This window comes from Seriola aureovittata, chromosome 17, assembly GCF_021018895.1.
Source record: "Seriola aureovittata isolate HTS-2021-v1 ecotype China chromosome 17, ASM2101889v1, whole genome shotgun sequence".
Taxonomy (NCBI): domain Eukaryota; kingdom Metazoa; phylum Chordata; class Actinopteri; order Carangiformes; family Carangidae; genus Seriola; species Seriola aureovittata.
Genome location: NC_079380.1, coordinates 17,253,444 through 17,278,131, shown reverse-complemented (window position 1 = coordinate 17,278,131; position 24,688 = coordinate 17,253,444). Strand labels below are relative to the sequence as shown.

Below are 24,688 nucleotides of genomic sequence, written 5' to 3'. Positions count from 1 at the left end.
GAATCAAGGTTTTAAATGTGAGTCACTTTTACTCATTTCCCCTTCTGTGAATCTGTCCCCACAGCTGGACATTTCCAACAGGCGGCTGTTCTCCTTAAAAAAAATCTCTGCTTTCTCATCACTCCTTTCACAACATTGTTGGAAAACTGTTTTCCTCTTTTTATTTTTTTGTCATTTTGTGGAACTGTTGGCAGGTGTCATTGGTTGTTACCATGGAAACATGGCTTAGCCTTCAAACAAGTCAGAATCTTTGTGAAACTGGCCTCAGAAGAAATAAAGTTACGACGCTACTTTCGAAGTTACATGTCTCAGCATGGCTTTTCTCTCCATCCCCGACATTCCCAGAGTCTTTGGCAGCAGAGGTGTCGGATTTTAAGTTTGAAATTTATGTGAAAACAGAAAAATAAACAAACATTGAACTTGATCTGTTTTTCAAAACAACCAGCATATAAACATCCTTTATAAGTCAACAGGACAAACCTGGGAGTGTGAGAACATGCTAGAAAATCACATTGCACTGCAGTGAATAGATTTCTGCCTTCTGGTGAAAACCAGGTTTGTTGTAACATCTAAGAGCGACCTAGGCCTGTTGCACCATTGTTGTCAGATGCCAGCTTTGTTATTGGAGCTAAACAATACAGTACTACACTCTGCTGACTTTGTACTGTAGGTATAGCGAGCGCACATGCCTCCAGACATGTAGCTGTTTTCATATTTCTGGCCTTGTGGGTCAGAGTTCAGTTTACATACCTCCACACGCTGCCACATCCTCTTTGTCAAACAGACGCAGGCTAAGAAAACCTGCTGCACTTCCGAGGATGCCTTTGATTTACTTTTCGTCTATGCTTGTTTTTCTTCAAGCTTAAATCTGGAAAGAACAATAGATTTTTCCTCATTTACACCACCTGTGAGATTATTTTGAGGCTAATTACTGTTAGATGTGTTCTGTTTCATTAATGCGATGTCCCCGACAATGAAGTAGAAAAATGTTGGTAAATGTGGTGTCCAGGTATGACACACGTGTACACACACACACACACACACACACACACACACACACACACACACACACACACAAAGCCACTCGTTCCTGCAGAACAAAAGCAGTGTAAACAGGGTGAAATAGTCCTGCCACAGGCAAGGGAGAGGCCAGTGAGGGAGAGGGCAGTGAGGTGAGCTCTGAGCTTTGAGTCCGTGCTTCATTAACTATTTTTTACAGCTCTGGAGGTTTCAGGTGTCTTTGCAAAGCGTGAGTAAGAGCAAGACTTACCCTTTTCTTGAGTTATGAAACATTCGTGGGATTCATGTCTTCGGTCTTACCAGTCTGTCAAGTTTTTTTCTTATCTTCCAAAGAAGACAGGGAGCAGAGGTTGTCTTCCGTCAAGCTTTTAGACCTGTTCGTCAGTGGAAGACCAAAGAGAGGTGTTGGCTGTCACCACTGAGAGCTTGGACACTAGGAGACACTTATCTGCCAGTTTAGATTGATCACAGTTTTTTATATAACATAAAAGGTGAAGTCTATCAGGGGGTCACTGGACGTGTTTGTTGGGGAAAGATGAGCAATTTTTTGTATTTCATCCTCCCGGCGTTGGGAGGATACACGCTCACCTCGTTGTACCTGCTGAAGAACCCACACATTCTCCATAGGAGGAAACGCACAGCCTTTTACTGCACACACATCTCGCATAGAGGAGGTAAGGGTGTGGAGGTGGGGGCAGGAGGTGGAGGTATCTATAATCAGGTTTTGAATCAGGCTGATTCAAAACCTGATTGTGACTTGTGCAGTGCAACTGTCAGCACAGCTGTGTGTCCGTCAATATTCAGGGTGTCATGAAGGATTACTGACTGGCTGTTAAGTAGCCAAGGAGACGGATGCTTCACTATCAAAGGATTTGTGCTTCAACTTTCCACATCTTAAAGGCTCATTCATTTTCACAGGTTGCACAGTGTTGCTTTCTGGGTTAATGACTCAAGACATCTAATAGTTGCACAAATATTCTTCACTAACTTTTAAGACAATCTCATTTTATTTTACTGATGTTTTTTTCTGCAATTTTGTTTTTAACCTGCAGCAAAAAGTCAAGTCAAAGTCAAAGTCAACAAATAATACAAAAGATAATACGAATATCTGATAACCGATGACAACTTAATGTGTTGTAGTGAGGAGTAGCACTGTTTCAGTGGCTCAGTCTTGTTCTGCTTCCATATATCTGGAAGTATATTGAAAATTTTTAATAATATGACAATTTGAAAAAAAAATTCTCCTCAACTAAAGTTTGTCCAAATGTAGCCAAGTGTGCCTGTTTTCTGTATTTCTGGGGTCCCTGGCAGACTCGCCCTGGGGTCCCTCTGCTGCCATCATCGACCCTGACTCTGTTTGTTTTCAGGATGTGGGGAGAGGATAGAAGGCACCATGGAGGCATTCACACAGTGAGTACCGAACTGAAGAGGTGAGCTGCAGAGGCAGAACAGCTGCTCAGTTGTTAGAGGAACACAGACTTTCCCCTGTAACTCAGTCCAGTTTCCCCTGATTTTATCTTTTCTTTCTGATGAGCTTAACATCAAGTAGATTATCCAGCCTGGTAAATTGTCTTATATGTGATAAGAAATTTTCTGTGTTTATACATTCGTCATCTCTCCACTTGCACACCCTTGGGTGCTGTCTAATTGACTGTATGAGAGGTTTTCGGCCTCTTCTAGAAATCAGAACTATGTCGTCTTGTCGCCTGTGTCATGAGACAAGTTAAAACTGCTGAAATAAAAATCCTAGTATTAAAGATATCAGTGTTGCTGGGTGTCAGGGCTGAAAATCATTTAATGACGCACTGTACAAAATACATTTGTGCTTCATTAAGGAATCACACTGTGTGCTGTCCTTTGTTGTTTGTGGTACCGCATTTGAAGAGATTGTTTTCTCATGTAAGAGTGGCGTGCTGCAGACGCTCTCTCAGTTTGCAGGTAACAAATGTGTATATTCTCATTTCTTATGGTTTCTCCATCTGTGCGTCTGTCCGCAGTGCTGTGCAGCACGGCACACAGATGCTGGAGCTGGACTGTCGCTTGACACATGACGGACATGTGGTGGTGTCACATGATGAGAATCTGCTGAGGCAGACCGGACACGACGTCACCATCTCCTCGCTCGAACTACAGGTGGGAGGACAGACCTCACAGGACTGTGGGTTAGGTCAAAGGTCACGCTGAGACAGCAGCTCCGGCTTCCGCGGGCCAAACAGTGTTTTCTGGGTTACTTTTTTTAGCCCATGACACTGGCATGGAAGAGGCTTGTTACATAAAACAGGATGAGTTTCTCATCATGTGCTCACACACAGCAGTTACATTTACATGTTACATATTCAGCTGCATTTCAGGTGGAACAGCTGCATGCAAACCCAAGTATTCACTTTAAACTTACCTGAGCCATGGAGCCACATATGCAGCAGGACTTTTAAGGTTTCCTTTTAACTGGAACTGTGTTTTACATCAGTGTGTGCTAAGATACATTTAAATCTTTTTTTATATTCACTGAGTTTTTCGTCAGATATATTGCTGTTTTCTAAGTGAGTATTTACTGAAGAATTGTATTACCTTCAAATAAATACTTGAGTTTGCATCCAGCTATCTTGCATGCAACAATGCAGCTGCAGCATACGATCATAACAAGATATATATTTCATGACAATAAACACCACAATAATCTAGTTTTTCAGGTCTGTTTTTCCACTCTTTCAGGATTTGCCTTTGTATAAGGAGAGACTGGAGGTGACATTTTATGCAGGTGAGTTTTTCCTCTTATTCTTTAACAAAAAGCTGCTGATGAACTAGGTCAAACAGTGTGTGTGTGTGTGTGTGTGTGTGTGTGTGTGTGTGTGTGTGTGTGTGTGTGTGTCTGTGTGTGTCTGTGTGTGTGTCTGTGTGTGTGTCTGTGTGTGTGTCTGTGTGTGTGTCTGTGTTTGTGGTGCAACCTTCCTTTTCACCCCTCCCATCCTCCAGGTCACTATAGCAGCGGTGCTGACAGGAAGCTTGCTCTGCTGGAGGACGTGTTCAGGAAGTTCCCTGAGATCCCAGTCAGCCTAGAGATCAAGGAGAACAACCACAAGCTGATAGAAAAGGTACAGAACACCTAAAAATAGATAAATAAATAAATAGAATAACCACAGCACAGTGTCTTCCCCAAAGGATATGAAAAAAAACTCTGCCCTTCCTCACTCCTGGATCACGCTGCAGAAAACCTCCACTTTTATTTCAACTTTGATGCAATGTATGATTTTAAAGTGCATTTTGTAAAGTAAGAAAATCAACCATGTAATAGATAAACACTTGGTGAGCGATATACTCATAACAATAGAAACATGGTTTAGGGAGTGTTAGGCAACTAATCAGAGCATATCAGTTTCAAGGCTTTAGGTTTTGTGCAGGTTTTACAAATGAGGGATGGATATGAGCGGCCTGTAAATGTCAGTCAGGCCCCATGGACAAGCTTTGCGAGGCTGAAGATGTGTTGTATTCATTTAAAGTGTTTCACCAAGGTTTGTAGTTCGGAGTTTTGTGGTGACTTGCAACTATCTGGTGAAATGTCAGGATTATCCCAGATTATGAGCTTTAAATTGCAGCCACCATTTGTCAGTTCTCTTCCTGTTTGAAGCCCTTTTGGACGTCATGTTGCTTTTAGACTTCCACGATTAAAGGTGATAATTGACTGCCCTTGATTTCCCCCCCCCCTTGTCTGTCTGTAGGTGTCTGACCTGGTGAGATGCTACAACAGGGAGGAGATCACCGTCTGGGCCTCTGTGAACTCCAGGATCATGAAGGAATGCCACAGAATGGTACATAACCCACTTGGGGGAGACAAAGTTACTTGTACAGTGTTATGCTACCATTTCACACCTAATGTAAAAATGTGATGGCATTACAAGCTTCTCTTAGTGCACCATTAGCTGTCTTTACTCCTCACGTTCATAAAAGCTGTCTCTGTGTCAGTGTTGACACCCACCCCCACCCCCCCACCTCTCTCTCTGTGTCTCTGCTTCTTCGTAGAACGGATCCATGCCGTACAGTTTCAGTATGAACCGAGGTGTCCTGCTTCTGCTTCTCTTCTACAGCGGCCTGCTGCCCTTTGTGCCGCTGGGAGAGAGTTTACTGCAGTTCTACTTTCCGCGCATCATCAACAGGTGTGGCTGCACGCTTGTGTATCTTTGCATGTTGAGTCAATGCGTGTGGTCATGGGCGTGTGTCATTACACAATGAGGTCCTTGTTGAAATTTGCAAATCTGTTCATAAAGAGGAGGGAAACGGTTGACCTTGATGATTGGACTAAACCACAGTTGTCTATGTTTTATAGCAGCATCCCACATCTTAATCTGAGTTTTAACATATCACACTATGATATTTTAGTTACTGTGGCTGTTTGCCATTCTGTACATTCATCTGGTTTAATCCACTCAGATTTTTCCTCTCTAACCTTTGGTATCAATGTTTATTGTTTCTCTCTATGTGCTGATGAAGGACGTTCATTCCTGAGAAGCGCATCCTGAGGAACAAGCTCCTCGTCTGTTTGTTAGAAAAGTGAGTGAAGCTATGGTTCTAGTTAGAATGGCTTTTGAAATTTAAAGTGATAATGAGAGAGACATTAACGAACATTTCCATAAAAAAGTATAGCTGACTGACTTTGTACGCAGAATTACAACATGTTATGGGTAAAATCAAGCAGTTTAGTTTGTGTATAGACTGAATTTTCATAGATTTTTACATGCTGTCATTCCAGAGTAACTATGAGGAAGAGTCTTTTTAAACATCTTGCAGCCCGTGGAATTCAGGTATGAAACCACCAGCATCTATATCTATCAATCTATCTATCTATCTATCTATCTATCTATCTATCTATCTATCTATCTATCTATCTATCTATCTATCTATCTATCTATCTATCTATCTATCATAATGTATCTAGAAAAGAACATATTTTGGCCCCAACATCTGAAATAATTATTTTTCCCAGGATACACGAACAAGACTTTAAAACCAAAATATCTGCATGTTTATCTGTAGGACTTAATTTAACCAAAGAACGTAGTGTTTTAATGCAGAAAACACCTCATTATTTCAGCTAAGATTAACAGTTCAGCTCACACAGCCGCTGTGAGTGTCTCCGATGCATCACCTCTGCCCTGATGTGAGTAATCTCCACTGGGATGAGATCACCCCCATCGTCAGGCCACGAGTGGTCACTGAATAGTTTGAGCATGAAAACAACAAGTCATATGCTGTAGCTCTGTCAGCTGCTGAGGGCCTCGCCGCACTTGTGAGGATTTCTGAAGCAGGGAAGAAAAGCTCTTCGCCCCATCATCCATATAAAAACAGAGGGATGATTTTTTTTCCCACCACACTCCAGGAGAAAGTAGTTAAGTGTCAGTTGTAGAAGTGGGAGAAACAAAAAAAAAAGGGGGGGCTACTGTTTCTCATGATTAAGCAGTATGTGATATATTGCAAGAACATCATCTGTAATACATCATGACATCTGTGTAACCAATGACGGAAACATTAGCCTGACAAAGTCCACTGTACATGTTAGTATGAGTTCAGTGTACTGTATATTTCAATAATGTACAATAACACTGAGGAGTATCTCAATGCTGCTGCCATGGGACTGATAACATATTATTACATATCAATATCATGACATTGTGCTCTATCAATTATTTGACTACAGTGTAGCTGAACAACTGCTCCTTGATGCCCCAGTGTCTTACTTTATGTTGATGTCTGCTCTGTTACATCTGAGACAACTGCTCCTCTCCCACTTTAGTTTTCAGTACCATTAAGCTGTAGCTGTAGCTCAGAACTGCAGCAAGGATGACAGGGGAAAAGGACACTATGTGATTTTACTGTTTATGTTCAAACATAATCCTTGGGGGTTTTTTGTGGTCAGCTTTATTTCCTTGTTATTTGCAGTCCCACAGACCAAAGTAATCATAATAAAACCAGTTATTTTTCCCCCTGTCTCTTTCCGTCTGACCTCATTCAAACCCAATATGTAGAAAAGTACTGTAGGCTCGCATATCTGATGAAGGTGACAAAATACAGAAATGAAAAAGATATACATTTCATGTGTTATATAGTTAGACCTTTTATGAACAAACTGTTACTCCAATGACAGACATCCACATAGATTTATTCAGGATTTGGGAGGGGTAGTGATGCATAAAGAGTATAGTCAACACCAATCATAGATGCAATTGCATTTAACCATGTTTTACAGCTGGGGTCTGAAACATGTCATCAGTTCAGAATCACATGTATAAGGAAAAGGTATCAAGGTGATGAAACAATAGCTAAGTATGTTTTTGAGTTGTTAAAGAGGGCCTGTGCTCTCCAGGATCCCAAACCGATCACTAGGGTTGATTGATATATCTGTAATTTCAGGTGCATTTGTTTGTGTGCAATGAAGATGACGACATAAAGGCTGCATTTGAAGTAGGAGCCACAGGGGTGATGAGTGACTATCCAACTGTTCTATCAAACTACCTCAGCAGAAACAGAAGTCAGGAGTGACTTCGAAACACATCCAGTCATGAGAACTCAGACATGGCAGTTTTCTCATGAATGAGGATTGTGTAAAACAAAAAGAAAAGAAAAAAAAAAGAAAAGACCAGACTATAAAAGAGAAGTAGTACAAGTGTGAGACTCATTTCCACACCCATGACAAGATTAGTCAGAGAGCTGTTGGTCTACCAGGAAATGTTAAACACTATCCAACAGGAACAGAACTATCATTCAACTCTTTAATCTCAAACCTAAAAGCACTGTTGATGGAATTATTTGTTTGGGGAGTGATCTGCAATCAGTTCATATCTATGGCCTCCACCCAGAAGAAACAGCCATTGATTTTCTTTGCAGCAAATATGCCAGTGCTAGAGTGAATATTTAACCAGCTGGACCATGTCACATGACATCACATTTCTCATGATAAGAGAGCAACATGACTTTGTTTTGACTGTGTCTCGTGTTATTTCCTGACATTATTTGTCTGGTTTGAGTAAGTGCTGGACTTAAATAAATGATCTGGGACAATTCACTTGTATTAAGCTGTTATATTCTCTTTTTTGTGCTATTAAGTTGAAAGGAACACAAACATGGGGTCAGAAACTAAAGTAAAGAAAAATTACAATTATTGGTGCTACAAATATATTTATGAAGGTGAGTACAGTGTTGTTGAGGTTGTGTTGTGCATCTGTATTCAGTCAAACAGTCTCACATCTACTATATATGCACATAAACTGAGGGTTTACATGTGCAGCAGACCACACCTGTGTCCTTGTTTTCCCAGGCCGTGCACGGTCAAAGTCCGTTTATAATCAACCAGTCTATTAGTGAAACAAAGGCTGTATTTTCCTGACCCTATTTAGCTGTGCCTTGCAGTGTGACGAGTGAGTTAATGGAATATAAGTGGATCAGTGCCAACGAGGTCTTTACAATAAATGCAAAGAGAAAAGGTGTGATTAAGTCACCAAGCAGAGAAATAAGGCTCTTGTGACCATACAACCAGGGACATTCACAGCTACCACTGAGGACACAGGGGATCTGTTGTCAGTGATATTTCTAGGAATCAAGGCGGTTTATCGACATTGAGGCCAATTTAGATTCACATATATGTTGTGGGACTAAATACCTTAAAGACTAAAGTATCGTCCACCAAACTACAGTTTCTACCTAGAAGGAAAGCTTTTTAATAGAGTGAATCAATTACAGAAAATTCATCTGAAATCATTTTTATAATTGAATAATTATTTTAGTAATTTCTAAAGCAAAAATGACAAAACGTCTTGGTTTAAGACTCTGAAATGTAAATATTTGCTGTTTGTCTTAATTTTCTGTGTGTGTGTGTGTGTGTGTGTGTGTGTGTGTGTGTGTGTGTGTTGTGTGTGTGTGTGTGTGTGTGTGTGTGTGTGTATCTTTTGGGTTTTGGACAAAACAAATGCATATTATTGTAAAACGTCAATTTGAGCTTATTTTGTCCACGCAATAGCCAACACCTGATAAACCTGTCTTGAAAATTATCCAAAAAGCCCAGTTAATTTTCTGTCAATCAATTTATTGATGCTTGTCAATACTGCTGGGTAGGATAGGATAATAGGTTAAAAAATCTGATAGGTAAAAAAGAGCAATATTTTAAGGCTACAACTAACTACAAAACGCCAGAAAAAAGTGAGAAATTTCCCATTTTAGATTTTACCATCTTCACTTGTGAGTAATTTTGACATCTTCAAATATCTTCTTTTGTTTTACCAGCAGTATAAAATCAGATAAATATATGGAGTTTACTATTGAGTGTGACAAACAAGAGCATCAAATCCTCATATTTGATAAGTTGGAAACAGCAAGTATTTATCTATTATCAAAATAGCAGATTTTGTGTTGATCATCTACAATATAATGTAGTGAAGTAAAAGTACACAGTGGCATGAAAAGAAAAGATAATGCTCAAGGTAAGTACAAGTACCTTAAGTGTGAACTTAAGTGCAGTAGTTGAATAAATGTACTTTTTAGTCAGTCTACAGGAGACTTTCATCCCAAATCCAGCAGCAGGAACAGATAACCCACGAACAGCCTTCATGAAACTGTACCAACAATCATTCTGATGGCAATAAAGGGCTCATGTGAAGTCGAATCTGATTGGTTGACCCACATTCTAAACGTCACTCTGAGGCTCTCATTGGTCGACAGGGATTTGTTTTGCAGTCTTCAGACTTCCTCCTCTGCGTGTTTTCATAAACAAACCAAATTTTTCCTCCCGCCGGGGCCGCCGCACTCTCACCCTGTCAGCTTGCCAGCATTGTCGGATTCCTGCTCCTGGTTTAAGGAAGAGGCTGCGGAGAAGCTTTGAAAGCTAGTTCAAAAAAGAGACGCGGGCAAACGCTGCAACAACCAGAGACGGTCGGTGTTGTCTTCATTGTCCGAACGGTCAACGCGTGGTGGTCGACTGCTGAACCGAGCACACCTGCCGACCTAATACCGGCTGTAATCGCATGGTTTTCAGCTGTCAGTAACATTGGGCCGCTGCTTAGACTGCGAAGAGCTCCGGTAGTATCAGGTGAGTCGACAGACACCGAGGAATATCCTGCAATGCGCTTCTGAGCTGCTGTTAGCTGCTGTCTGTTGTGACTATGCGGAGCTAGCCAGCTAGCTAACACACTCGCTAGGTCGGAGCTAATTTCTCCTGTAGCTGACACATGCATCAGGCCGCTTGTGGGCATTTGTGTCATTATTTAACCACTGGTAGACGGTCACCAGTGTTGGAAGTGTTGTGCAGAAACGTCGCAGCAGGGCTTGAATTTGGGTTAACTGATTGCAGCTAATGAAGCGACAATTCTTTGTGCAAACTGTTATGAACCAGGAAACAAGCTGCTTGATAAACGGCTGCCGTAACCCATCTGCCAGCATAAATCTGAACTAATTGTGTTCATTTACAATAACACTTGCTTTGTTACAAACGTTACTTTGACTCTATGACTTTCAGTTTCTGCACAGTGACAATAACACAGATGCATGATTGCAACACATTCAGGTTGTTTACTAGGGCTGCATTTCACGTATTGTTAGTAGATTAAAGTGTCCATTTTTATGGAAGCCAATTTCTGTCAAGAAACCAAAATTTAATCAGACATCTTATTAGAGAACTAAGAAAATAAGAAATATTTGACACTTTTGCTTAAAAAATGACTGAAGTAATTATTCATGACTAAAATAATTAATTGACTATCAGAGTAGTTGGCTAATCATTCCAGCTCAAACATTTGCTGATAGGAAGTCTAAATTATGAATTGGGCTTCCATAGATTTTTTTTTTTTTTAAAACAATTAACTTTGTCTATAAAAGAAGACACCCAGAAGTTACCTGAGCCCAAAGTTTTGTCTTATGATTTCTCACTTTCTCTTGATATTCACTCTATAATTTGACGGATAACAAAGCCAGCAAAGGATTTATGAAGCAGGTCCTCAGTTAAGACATTACATTGACTTTTATTCTGGACATTGTCTGGCCAGTTAATGCTCTGGTTGTTTCTTGTTACTTTGGTCAGGTTATTTTGGGATAAAGCTTGGGAACGGCATCTTGCTATTATCAGTTGTGTTCTAACTTGTTGGAAAACCTGTCTGTCTGATGTCCTGGAATTCCTCACAGATAGGAGTAAAGTTGATCAAACACAGGAAAGGAACCCGGCCAGCACCACTCCTTTATCACTAATTAGTTGGTCTCAGGAGTCATAGCCTGTATGCCTGCATCACTAACCCATGCACAACAACAAACCACCATCCTGCTTCCTCCTTTCCTCCTCAGACATGGTGAAGCTGACAAAGGCCAAGACATTCCAGGCTTACCTGGACTCCTGCCACCGCCGTTACAGCTGTGTGCACTGCCGCGCCCATCTGGCCAACCATGACGATCTTATCTCCAAGGTCAGCCTGCTGCCACCCTTTGTTGTTCATGATCATTTCGTTCGTAAGGCTCGTACACCGCTTCATGGTTCTCGCATAGTTAAGAAAGTAGAAAATCTGGACTGACATAAACCTTTAAAGGAGATGTCTCAAACTTACATTTTGGGTATATTTTGTGAAAGTGGAGAAATTACAATTGATATCATATTGTCTTTTTGATCCATATGTATGTATGTATGTGAAGTATCCCCCTTGTTTTGCATTTTTTCTCTAATTTAATTTTTCCTCTGTCATCTAGTCTTTCCAAGGCAGTCAGGGCCGAGCCTACCTCTTCAACTCTGTGTGAGTATTTTATTTTTGAATATTACTTATTGTTGGCACATTGACTGTAGAAAAGTGGCTACACTTAATCGTAGATTTCCAGTCTTATTTTTGGACCTATTATCACTAAGTAGAAAGGTAGAAATCACATTAAATAAATCAAATCAATAAATATTCCTTTGTATTCACCCCACATTATGGTCCAATCTTTTCAGGTTAGATTAGTGGCCTTGTAAGCTTTTTGTGGGCCTTACAATCTATGATTTTCTTTTATTTTCCCAGTATATTATTCCAAAAATAGTCATGTTCTCCCTGAAAACAAATTCCCAGTATCAGACATGTTTACACACTGTCAACAGATAATTTGATTTACTGCAGACTGGACCTTGAAGTTGGGGGAGTTAACTTTAGTCACGTTCCTACTGGGTTAGTAGGTCAGGAATACTCTGGCTGTAACCATAACTTGAAAAGGCATCAAGACTCTCCAGTCAAAATAACTTAATCTAGCTTTATTAGCACCGATTCAATTTAAACTTAATCTGCTCAGGTGAGTCACTAAATGGTTTCCTCCATTTCCCCATGACTGTTTCACGAACTTTAGTCTTTTTTCCTCACAAAGCAATTCATCAAGAATATTAGTTTGATACCAGAGTGATGAAATTGTACTTGTGCGTGAACAGGAGAATGATTTTAGTACTGTGAATCAGAGAAGAGCTGTTGTTTGATGACACTGCGTTTGGTTTCAGGGTGAACGTCGGCTGTGGTCCTGCAGAGGAGAGGCTGCTGCTCACAGGACTTCACGCAGTGGCCGACATCTACTGTGAAAACTGTCACACCACACTGGGCTGGAAATATGTAAGCATGTACTCCTGCACAGAGGATGCTGGCTTGTTGACCATTAAACTGGATTTATGCTTTTACGAAAAGAGGTTAACCTGGGCCCCACCATTTACAACTTGGCATCATATTTCATCCATTGATGGCACCCCTGTAGCTTTAAATTGATTTATCGCACATGATTAGGTCAGGTCCTGCCCACGTTTACTTTCATTCATTGTCTGTGATGGAGAAGAGTGGTCGTGGTGAGCTTGAAGGATTGAAGTAGAGATGGCTTTGCTAGATGTCTGACATCAAAAACGGGCTACTCACAGTTCTTGCAGTCCCCATGTGGCGCCTTTCTAACCCACATATTTAATTAAATTTTTGAGAAGCTACACATCAGCTTCAGTGTAGCTACAACCATTATGGTGTAGGCTCCAAAGTTACATCATCACCCCTCAACGTACAAATATAAATACAGTTTAACACATTTTATGATGTTTTTGGAGATGGCTTAATGTAGTTTGTTATCCCTGTGTGTGTGAAGCACACATTGCTACACATTCATACACTCTTTCTCAATAATGCTACAGTGCTTTTTTGTGGGGGGAGTAAACAAATGATTCTTCAGTGAAAAAATTAACATAGTATCAAGTTTGAAGAACAAGTTTGAAATTTTGAATATTATTCATATTAATATTGTTATGATTAGATAGTTAAAGAGTTGAATAAATGACACATTCAGAGTTTCTGCATATCCTTACATGAAATTAGTACTGAGCAGTTCACAACCCAGGTATAAGTTTGGTTTGAGCTACACTTTAATCTTCTTTTATTATTTACCCTGTTGGACTTTCCTTCTGCAGGAACAAGCCTTTGAACTGAGTCAGAAGTACAAGGAGGGGAAGTACATCATCGAGCTGTCCCACATGATAAAGGACAACGGCTGGGACTGAGAGGGGAAAACTTCATCTTTCTTCATGACTTTTTCAAAAGTTGCATCCCCCTCGACTTAAAAGGGTTCCAGTGTAGCTTCCTCATCCCGTGTTCAAGCCATCGCTGTGCCACACTTTCACTTCGTATGGCTTTGCCAAGAGTAGCATGTGATGCCTTATCTTTTTCTGTTCTTCGTGTTTTTCCAGCGACCACAACAACACATTTGCTGATATCGCTATCCTAATTGCTAGTTGTGCTGGGACATGGACCGAATGAGTGCAGGGTTTGTGTGTGAAAGACTGGCAGATGTAGTCACACAGACACATGTGCGTGTTCGAGTGACGAAACCCTTATCAGTGACCACGAAACAGCCTCGCTCTGTGGGGGCGAGGCAAGTGCAAGTCAAAAAATCCTCTTACACATCAGATACAGGTATTTGGGTTTTCCCTTTGAGTTTAGACTATCTGGCCCAAACTGTGTAAAGTATTTAGGCTTGTTTAACCCATAGATCATTTGCGAGTGATGCGAGGGTATGGGAATGCTTAGAGCAGTGGGAGGGCTTTTTTTTTTATCAGTGAAATTCCTGTTTTGTTTTATTTTATAGTAAGATCAGTGACACTTGTTCATCTTGTGCCAAAGGCAATCAGTGTGTTGAATTAGTAATGTTAAAGCCCACAAAAAGAATTCTTAAATCTGGAGTATGAGTGTCTTGTGATTGTAGTTATACATTGTGTGCGTGCGTGTGTGCGTGCGTGCGTGCGTGCGTGCGTGCGTGCGTGTGTGTGTGTGCGTGCGTGCGTGCGTGTGTGTGTGTGTGTCGCTGAGATGCCTTAAGTTGGATGGTGTATTAGTCGGGTTCACATCTACAGTTTCCACTGCACAGTTGGGATATCTTCACTTTTACTTAATGATGATGAAATCTACCCTTTGTGTTTGTGTATAGCCGAATACTGAGCTGCCCTTACTGATACATTTACTCAATCATGTTAGAGCAAAGTGTGATTAGGATTATGTAGCATATTTATGGTGATTTTTAATGTCTGCTTCTTTCATTAAAGTGTATTATTTTAACCTGATCTTTCATTAAAATACAGTGTCCGAAACGTGCGTAGTTCAGTTTTCTTTTGCTTGTGATATGTTGTTGTAGATATAATTCTGACCCTGACTCCCACAACACATGTCTGTCTTTTTTGAGATGCTTGAGCGAAGAGGTTTCTCTTCAAAGTACAGAAACAATGTAGAACTCTCTTCACCACATGAAAAGTGATAATCCTCCACATCACTTGACTTTCAGCATCATTTTTAACTTATTTTTTAACTGAGCACTTGCTGATGCATATGACATAATGGTGCTGGAAGAAACTGTTATAAAGTTCACAGCATCAGTTCTATCTAATTTCTGATTAAAAACAAGACGACTTGTGCATTTTAACAGAGTTCGCATTCATGGAGGAAGAAATCCAACAGAGTGCTGTGACTGGTCAACAAATCAGCCAGCAGGTGGTGTGAGCACTGTAGTACTGTACCACTGGAGTTGGTACTTTAGAATATATTTTAACTTTATATATATAATAGACCATATATCAATTTGTAGGCACCCTGCTGGTTACAATATGCTACAGCACACAATACAAACAGTTGGGCTGCATTAATTGGTTAAAAATCTTTTTTTCTATTACAAAATTTATATCAGGTCTGATTCGAAAACACTTTCTTACAGAAAATAATAAAACATCAAATGAATTGTATATACAATACATATAGAAGACGATTCATTTTGTGAGTGAAAGTTATTAAATGATCTATGTACTGCAATAGTGATGTTATATAGTAGTATTTTACATGTATATTTTATGGGATTCAGATTTCACAAATGATGGCTAGTTAAGGTTTATTACATTGCAGCTGGATTTATCTGTGTACGTCTGATGTATGCAACTGATTAAAACTTGTTTGGATAATTAATACTGATATATTAGGTAAACAGGTAAACTATCTATAAATATCTTTTTTTCACTTGTATTCTGTCTGGTAAGAAACCACATTTACAGAAAAACAAATTCAAATTTGCAGAGGATAAAAACATTAATTTCATGCCTTGCACAATCAAAGTTAGACAAAAACTACACATTTTATTATCTGTTGCATCACTGACAGTTTGACTGTTGCATTATCAAAATTACTCAACTTGTTTTGGATTTTCAAAACACAGGCAGCAATAGAAAGTTAATACACACCCTCCTCTTATTGTAAAGAAATGGTGATTATACTTGAAGCAGGAACAGGTCACATGAGTGAACTCTGATCAGAACTAAGCTTTTTTTTAAAAGGCATGTGGTAGAGAGGCTGCTGATAGTCATGTGTGTGCAGTTCATTCCCAGCTGTCTGCTCTGCTTTCACTTTTCAGTCCTCACAAAGTCTATTGTATGTATACATTATAGTAGTAGTGAGAAACTTTACAAGTAGCATTGAGGGATATTCATTTAAATGTTTTTCTTCTTCAATAAAATTTAAAATTTAAAATAATATGTTGCAGCATACAGAAGGTCTGTTACACTGTGGGGTACACACCACCAAGTAGTGCAGGTGTTTTCTCCCAGTGTACTGAATATAAAAGCTTGGGGGAATGTAGGACATGTAATGTGATGGAGCTGGGAGGTAGCTGGAGTAAGTAAAGCTTAGATTTCCATGTCAAGCAAGTTTTAGCAAGACAACCCACTCACCTAGGCACATGTCTCTCAGTTAAAATGATGTAGGCCTACTGTATAATTTGTATTGTGGTCAAAGCTACTGGTGTCAGAAATTAAACTGTCATGAACCAAATCAAAATCAAAATTAAATTATTTATTTACACAGACATTTCATGCAGACGCCTTTCCTCATCATGAAAAGTGGTTGTGTTGTGCTGCGGTGATGCAGACTAACCTGGTCTTTACTGATGCCAAATGTACACTATGTCCTTTTCTCCTGTGATATTGGACTGCAGCAGTAAAATCAGTTATTAATCAGTTTTAAAAAATGAATTTAATTTGATCTGACTCAAATTCTGTCAAAGCTCTAATGTTTGTTTAATTACAATGACTAGTTTTTGAATACACAGAAAATCAAGACAAAAAACAAGGCATGTTGGTTCTATGCAAGAGGCCTCAGTCAAATCAAAAATGCTCTGAGGATATAAACCTCAATAAATAAAATTACAAATAAATTATGCATATGACAAACTGTGATAGCCATCAAGACTCACTAATGGATGCTATGGGTGAAATATACATTTTAGGAGATTTATTGCGTGAAGACAATATATGATTGGGTAAAGATTTAATCTATAGACAAAATCTGCCATAGAAAGGAAACAAATGTTCTGAAGTGAGGTGAAATGTCCCTTTAGCTGACATCAGAAACACCCATTTTCATTTTACAGTGTCACCTTGACAAAGGGAGCCCCAGAGTGTGTCTCCTGGTCATTCAATCAAGTCAGCCTTTAATTGTTTGACTCCTACAAGGAGTTTAATGTTGATTTAAATGAACATCTCCCTTCCACGCTTGTTATCCCATGGTGAAAGCAACATACAACAGACACATGTATACTGTGCTCTATTCCTAGGCGGGTGTATGCTGGAACTTGACACTGTGTTATTGTGTTTGCTGATCGTCTCTACATTACGCTGTTGTCTCACTTTGTAATTATTGCAAAAAACACAGTATTTAGTGGTTGATTTTAAGATTTATTTGACACCTAATAATTAATACGCCAGTGTGTAGTGACTACTAGCGTTTCAACTGCAGTCAGTGCACTTGCAGCAGAAGATACCACAACACACACGCTCTACAAACTCTACATTTTATTTCACGGTTTTCCAAACTTCTGTAATATGTAATTGCTTTAAAAATTGCTACCAAACAACAACACGTTCTACAAGATAATTTTAGGTGCAATATACAACAAGGGTTAGATATTTAAAGCCTGTTTCTGTCGACCACCCCCACGTCCACACAAATGGATTCTTCCGAGGAGGTTGGTCATGTGACTTTTTCCGTTTCGCCATTTTCCTCTTCTAAACCCGGTCCCTTCGCTGGCAGATACGTTGTCGCTCCCTGTCAGCGTTTTAACCAGCCCAAAGCTGACGGTGGGATAGGGGAAACCCTAAAAAGAACATAGTCTGCCTTGTAGCTGTATCGCCCCGAGAGAAGAGCGAGAATGTCTTCTGAGGAGAGCCCCGAGTACTCCCCTTTCTTCGCTGTGATGGGAGCCTCTGCGGCCATGGTCTTCAGCGGTAACTACCCTAGCTTCTCCACCTGACATCTCTGTTTCATTCTTTCAACGCTAACCACGACTTAGCTCAGACAGATGTTGAATTCCTACTGCGTTGTTAGAGAAAGACAACACACGTACTGTCGTCAGAGATGCAGTGTTGCTGTTAGCTGGGTCGGTCACAGCTCACACACACCTGCCAAGGATGCGAGGGAGAGGCGGGGGAAGGTGTCCGTTGACATCAAGCTGCTGACCCACCAGCTCCTCACGCCACCAGCCTCGTAGCTAACCGCGTCCTGCGTGAGCCAGGTTATATTATATCATAGCTGTAACGATGTTTTCTGGTGCCTGCTAGGTTGGTGACGCAGACCCTCTTGCAGCTGCTTTCTTTAATCTGTCAAAATGTATTTTATCTATCAGCGCACGAAGGACCAGATTCACACGAATAATAAAATAAACAGGATTCTTGATGAGATTGAACACAGCGCATGTTTCCCCATTGGTTTTACTGAGCTGCATCACAGGAGGGCCAACGCCAAGGCCTGCACGTCAGTCTGTCACATTAAAGGCGAAATCCCTCCATTCATTCATGTGCAGTAGACAGGGTACACCCAGTGTGTCACAGAGGAAATATAATCCGCTACAGACAGTGTGCTGTTGGGGGAGATATTGTGGGGAAGTCGAGGGATTTCGATTCCTGCAGACTCAGATAACTGTCTCCATAATTTGGAAGTCGCTGATGATTTGATGATGACAGCAGTTGACACTTGGTGGTTGTCCATCTGGTTAGTGAGAGACTGGGCTCATAACAGTAATCTAGAGATGCAGAGATCCATTTTTTTTCCAGTAACTGCAACACATTGTATTAATCTGATACTAGTGTTCTCTTTTTCGCAAATTTAAAATCTGCTTCTGGATTATTTTTATATAAAGTAACACTAGGCCAGGGACTGCTGTGGGACTAAAACTGAGTCAGTAGCCTGTTGTACCTGAATGTAACTAAAATTTTAGAATAAGTCAGGCAAAGAATCTGTGTTTAATGTAGATCGGTCACACCCTGGCTGACACCCAACTCAATCAGTGCGTCCTTAATTAAATCTAAATTAGTTTTATTTTAATGTAGTATCTTACTACCTATCCCAGAGGTCTCTGTTCAGTAGCTCATTTATACCAAAATCGACTATATTTTGAGACTGTCCTGCACAAACTTTGGTCAGCTTCAGCTGTTATGGCTCAGTGTAAATGCTACATGGGAAATTTGGTTATTAAATAACTATTAGTAATGATTACATCAAACATTGCCATTTTTTCCGTACTGGCCGGGCTCTGTTTTGCATTATTGCCACATCGTACGCTTCACAGCTTTTAATCAGAAAACAGTGTGCCCATATCTCAATAAACTCTCCATGGGTGTTGCTACAGTGCCACAACCGTTGTTTGATTGCTCACTATGGAGTCGGTCCAGGATTTCTCAAAGGTGGCAGTTGCATGAAGTGGAATCCCTGATGTAACATTTAGGAAAGGAGATGAGAAAGATGATCCTTATTAAACATTCAGGACAACTCAATCAGGCCTCTAATAACTGACATTTGTGTAAAGCTGAAGACCCACTGGACAGAAATATGATGTCCAACCCTATTCAATATCAATGGGATGCGAGTACTCCGCCTTTTAAAAAAACTGGGGGAGAAAGCAGGCTGTGCAGAGTTGGCCCATAATGCATTGAAAAGGGGAGGTATCAGAAATGTACTGCTTGTTAAATTTAATAGAGAAAATGCTGTTACTTATTTACACAGTGCTTATTAACAACCATTTACATAACCATTGAATGTGTCAACACACCCACAGCAGCAAGTGAGTAGAGGTGAAAACTGTGTTGTGTGATACATTTATTCATGCACAGCAGGGATTCATTGTAAGCAGGTAACATCCTGTGTGCAGAGTTTCTCACCACTTGCTGCCATCTAAGCCATGTATAATGATCGGCAGTTGGCCTGTGTAGATCCATGCTCACCAGCTAACAAAGAATAGCACTGAATACTGTAGACTGCATACATTAATTTTCACATTGAACGTAGATGCTGTTAAATCGTCAGAGGAAAAGAGAGATTTCCCTGCGTCAAGTGACGAGTGTAGATGAACAACTACAGGTGACAACACGTGGGATGTGATGAACTGGCTGACATAAAGCACATGATGTGCTCCCTACTGCTGGTGAAGTCTTTGACCTGAAAGTGAAATAATTTACTGATCCTGTCCTGAATACAACACAGAATATTTTATGTTGCTCATGCTTGTCTGACAAAGTGTCAACAAAAACTGAAAATTTAAATTTTTCTGAAAACCACAATATGGTCTTTAGTCTATCTGTAGTCATTATGGTAAAATACATACTGTAATAGAGCTCATGGCAGGAAGGAAGCCAAAGGGCTTGTACAATGTCCTCCCCAAATACAAAACAATTCAGTCAAGTACAGTTATAAACATCAGACAGCAAAACAAAGAAAACAAAAATAACATAAGAGCAGATACAAGAAATACAAAAAGAGAACTTACTATGAAAAACAAAACGAAAATATACAGAAAAACACAAAAGCTTGAAGTTTAGGATTATTGCAAGGCTACTGTATTACTGTAGATTGCGTTTTAGATTGTACAGGTATATGCAATATATATACAATACACTAACTGGCAACATGTTTGCAGTTATGTGTTCTGTGAGAAAACCCAAACATAGATGAACATTTTTTAAAATATCTATCTTTAATTTCTCAGCTAATTATTGCTGGATGTGAGAGAGCTGGAAGTCAGAACATTTCTACTACTGTTTCATTGGGAATCATTTGTAAGTGAAGACTGAAATGAACAGAACAATTAACACCAAGTCTCTCATCTCGTACTCAGCATTAGGAGCAGCGTATGGGACAGCAAAGAGCGGCACAGGCATTGCTGCCATGTCCGTGATGCGGCCAGAGCTCATCATGAAGTCCATCATCCCTGTGGTCATGGCGGGTATCATCGCCATCTATGGGCTGGTGGTGGCTGTGCTGATAGCAAACAACATCTCTGAGAGAGTCAACCTTTACAAGTAAGATGAACCTCTGATCATTTTTACCTTTTCATTTTTGTTTATGCAATTTGTATGGATTGAGAAACACATTATTTTATATCTTTTACATTATGTTTATGCTTTCCAATGGAATCTCTCTCACACACACACACACACACACACACACACACACACACACACACAAACAACCCCACCATCTCCTTAACTCACAAACTCAATTCCTGAGAAAAGCATCTGGCTCTTAAGCTTTCTGAACATGTGACTTCCTTTGTCATGGGACATTTGCTACATCTGGCTTGATGCTGTGTTTTGCAGTAAACCATTCACTTGGACTTGCTGGTTACATTTTTATATGAGGGTTTACATGAGGGTGATGCATCCTAACCATTAGGCCACCAGATGCCACTCATTGTTAATATTGAAACTATTGCCTATAAGTGGTTTGACAATTGCTTATAAGTGGTGCTGTTTGCTTTGCGTGAAGTCACAGTGAAACAGCAGTTGCAGCGTCTTTAGTTTCATTAATGTGACGTATTTCTGACTGAAACAGAATCTGCAGGTGGCCTTTATTTACTTAAAAGTCTGCATATCCTTGTGTGATGCTGTAGAGGACCTTTCGCCTCCACCTACACTAGGCTTGGGAGATATCCAAAATTTAATATCTAGATATAGTTCAGCCCAAATATTGCAATATTAAGTTATTATCAGGGGGCATATATTTGATATTATCATATATCACGATGACCTAAATTACACTTCTTTTACGCTAACTACAATCACATTATTTGAAAATGAAAAAAAATTGACCTGACCCATGATATCTCTGAAAATATGTTGACATTTTAAAGGAATAGACAAGTGAATTTTATTATTTTTTAATTTTTAATTTTTTTTATTTCACTTTATCTTTGAAGTTCCAGAGCAATTTAACAAGCAGGAGAATGACCGCACAGTATTGGTCCAAACAGCCACATTTTACCTGTTCAAGTCCTTTAATGTCCTCGCTGGTGGCACCATGTATCTTTTTATTGGAAAACCACACTTGTTGCTGCTCTGAATGGAGGAAAATATGGGTGTGATCTGTATATGCAGTATGTGTATTATTGCCAAGATATGGCTGAATACACTACCTCTGTACCACATTAAAAGCGTGTTGATACAGATGAGCTAAAATGTAATGCCTGTACTGTGAATTGCCACAGATATCAGAAGTATTCAGTTGAAATTTCATGCAGCAGTTTCCCAGATAACTTCATAGAACAGGGCTGGATGTTGATCTACTGGATGTTAGAGATATTATTACCTTGTACAGTGACGGTTCTCTTTTCTCTCTCCAACAGGAGTTTCCTGCATCTTGGCGCTGGTCTGAGTGTGGGTCTGAGTGGTCTGGCGGCCGGGTTCGCCATCGGCATCGTGGGCGACGCCGGGGTGCGAGGCACTGCCCAGCAGCCCCGGCTTTTCGTGGGCATGATCCTGATCCTGATCTTTGCTGAGGTGTTGGGGCTTTACGGCCTCATCGTGGCCCTCATTCTATCTACAAAATAAGTGTCTGCATCAAACACCATCTCATTCATTCCACATCAAAGCAGCAAGAACAAATAGGAGATTTTCACCTACTTCCATTACACCCTGTGGGTCTGACAGGATGGGATGGCAACAGAAACATGTTGGCGGTCGACTTTGGCACCTGTGTCCTCAGTAGATATCATCTATCCATATTGTTTAAAGCCATCCAGTTGTGTCAGGTCCTGTGCGTACAGAACGGGCATGAAGATGTATTGGTTGTTGTGGGATGATGTGTGGACAGTCTGCCTGATTTGTTGTCTGATCTTAACCTGTACAGTGATCCCGAGTCCCTCCACCTCCTGTAAATGTAGTAACCAGTCTGTGCTGTGAGTGTGAGTATCAACGTTTACCCCTTTGCCCCTTTCCCCTCCTTTGATTTTTGTTTTACGTTGGTGGTTCTGATTGTCATTCTCTGTTTCGAGACTGCTGAAAAATCGTGCACATTAGTATTTTATTTTTTCATGTTCTTTTTGGGGACCATTTTTGAATCACAGTGGTGAGGAGCTGTCAAGACTTTTTTTTTCAGTATTTATGAAAAGCTATGAAGATTTTGACTTAATGAAACTGTCTAAATGGAATACTGTTTATTGAATACCCTATATACATTAAAAAAATATATATAAATTATCTGTGTATAGTTAGATTAATTGCACTGTGGGTAATTGTTCAAAGTGCTTGGAATTCCTCTGGGTGTAGTGTGATTATTAATGGAGGATGTCCACATGTTGACATGGAGTTGACAGAGTGTATGTGTGTGTGTGTATGTGTGTGTGTGTGTGTGTGCGTGCGTGTGAATGAGCTGAGTGCATAATGTGTGCAAGTGGATTTATGTTTAATATGACATTCTCAAACACTAGTATCGTTTACCTGTAGTGCTGCTGTCTTGATTTTTTTTTTTTTTTTTTTTTTTTTTTTTTTTTGGTTTTGTTTAAGGTGAAAGCTCACTGTTCAGCCATGCCTGTCAGATTTCCAAATAAAACTCAACCTCCTCCAGAACATCATTGTCAAGTCTCTTTTCTGAAATTAACGGAGTGAGTAAACCTGTAGTCTAAATGGAAAATGGTTAAATTGGTAAATTAAATGTAAAGCAGGAAGGACTTCCTATAGATCATTGTAGTTTTCATCAAAAATGTAATTTAATTATCTTAAAATCTTTCAAACAGGTAAGGACAAAGGCGATACATTTTTAAAATGAATACAGAGGTTTCAACTAGGGCTACAACTAACAATAATTTTCATTATCAGTTATAGATTATTTTATTGATTGGTCTGTAAACATTTTGAGTGTCATTACAGTTTTCTAAAGCCCATGTTGACTATTTAAAATGTATTTCTTTTGTTGTTTTTAGCATTATTCCAACGCCTAAAGATTTTCAGTTTATTACCATAGAAGTGTATAAAAATAGTTTATTTTCCTTATGGGGAATATGAGGAAAGACTGCCTGAACTGGGGTCCAGGGACCTCCAAGGTCCCCAAAGAGAATTCCCATGCATATAAGAGTTATGGAGGCCTCTGTGCTCTTGGGAACTTTTTAATGCAGCAGAATTTTTTTGTATCCTTCCCTGGATCTGTGCCTCAACACAATCCTGTCTCTGAGCTCTGCAGGCAGTTCCCTCCACCTTCCACCCCAATGCATATTATTACTCTGGTATGCATTGTCAGCTTTGAGACCTTATATAGATGGGTGTGTGCCTTTCAAAATTATGTCCAATCAATCGAATTTACCACAGGTGGAAGCCAATCAAGATGTAGAAACATCTCAAAGATGATTCAAAGAAATAGGAGGCACCTGAGCTAAATTTCAAGTGTCATAGCAAAGGGTCTGAATACTTGTCTCAGTGTGATATTTCACTCTTGTCTCTTTAATATATTTGCAAAAAAACTTGAAATTCTGTTTTCACTTTGTCGTTATGTGGCATTAACTGTAGATTTTTTTTTTAACCAGAAGACTGCAGCATAAACATAAAATGTGAAAATACTGAAACTGTCAAACACTTTCCAAAGTCACTCTAACTGTAATGAGGCAATACCGTCCAATGTATATTTGAGCTCTAAAATATGTCAATATTACAACAAATTTGCATTTAACCTTAGAAAAACTGTTTTAAGTGTGTTATATTAATATTAAGTAAGTAACATACCATGCTCATCCTTGATTGATTAGCTTAGGTTACATAAATGTGCTTTGCCATCATAAAGGACTTCTACATTACCCTTGATAAAAGGCCCAGCCTGTTGAGGTTTCAGACATGCAATACTTCATCTGTTCTGAGTTAATATACAATTGCATT

The 24,688-nt window shown here is 39.7% G+C and overlaps 3 protein-coding genes across 3 annotated transcripts; all 3 read left to right on the top strand.

Moving 5' to 3' along the window:
- The first annotated feature begins 1,153 nt into the window (after nucleotides 1-1,153).
- gdpd3a (glycerophosphodiester phosphodiesterase domain containing 3a) lies at nucleotides 1,154-8,072 on the top strand. Its single transcript, XM_056400632.1, has 10 exons — nucleotides 1,154-1,694; nucleotides 2,388-2,430; nucleotides 3,018-3,153; nucleotides 3,733-3,778; nucleotides 3,994-4,112; nucleotides 4,737-4,826; nucleotides 5,038-5,171; nucleotides 5,506-5,565; nucleotides 5,765-5,816; nucleotides 7,423-8,072. The coding sequence occupies exons 1-10, from the start codon at nucleotides 1,556-1,558 to the stop codon at nucleotides 7,549-7,551; spliced, it is 948 nt and encodes a 315-aa protein (XP_056256607.1). The 5' UTR covers nucleotides 1,154-1,555; the 3' UTR covers nucleotides 7,552-8,072.
- A 1,661-nt stretch (nucleotides 8,073-9,733) lies between these two features.
- On the top strand, nucleotides 9,734-14,615 carry ypel3 (yippee-like 3). Its single transcript, XM_056402516.1, has 5 exons — nucleotides 9,734-10,090; nucleotides 11,335-11,453; nucleotides 11,731-11,774; nucleotides 12,500-12,608; nucleotides 13,439-14,615. Exons 2-5 carry the CDS (start codon nucleotides 11,337-11,339, stop codon nucleotides 13,526-13,528), a joined length of 360 nt encoding a protein of 119 aa, XP_056258491.1. The 5' UTR covers nucleotides 9,734-10,090; nucleotides 11,335-11,336; the 3' UTR covers nucleotides 13,529-14,615.
- Nucleotides 14,616-17,541: 2,926 nt separating this feature from the next.
- Nucleotides 17,542-23,020, top strand: atp6v0ca (ATPase H+ transporting V0 subunit ca). The gene is made up of 3 exons (XM_056401392.1): nucleotides 17,542-17,782; nucleotides 20,665-20,848; nucleotides 22,171-23,020. The coding sequence occupies exons 1-3, from the start codon at nucleotides 17,707-17,709 to the stop codon at nucleotides 22,373-22,375; spliced, it is 465 nt and encodes a 154-aa protein (XP_056257367.1). The 5' UTR covers nucleotides 17,542-17,706; the 3' UTR covers nucleotides 22,376-23,020.
- The last annotated feature ends 1,668 nt before the right edge of the window (nucleotides 23,021-24,688 follow it).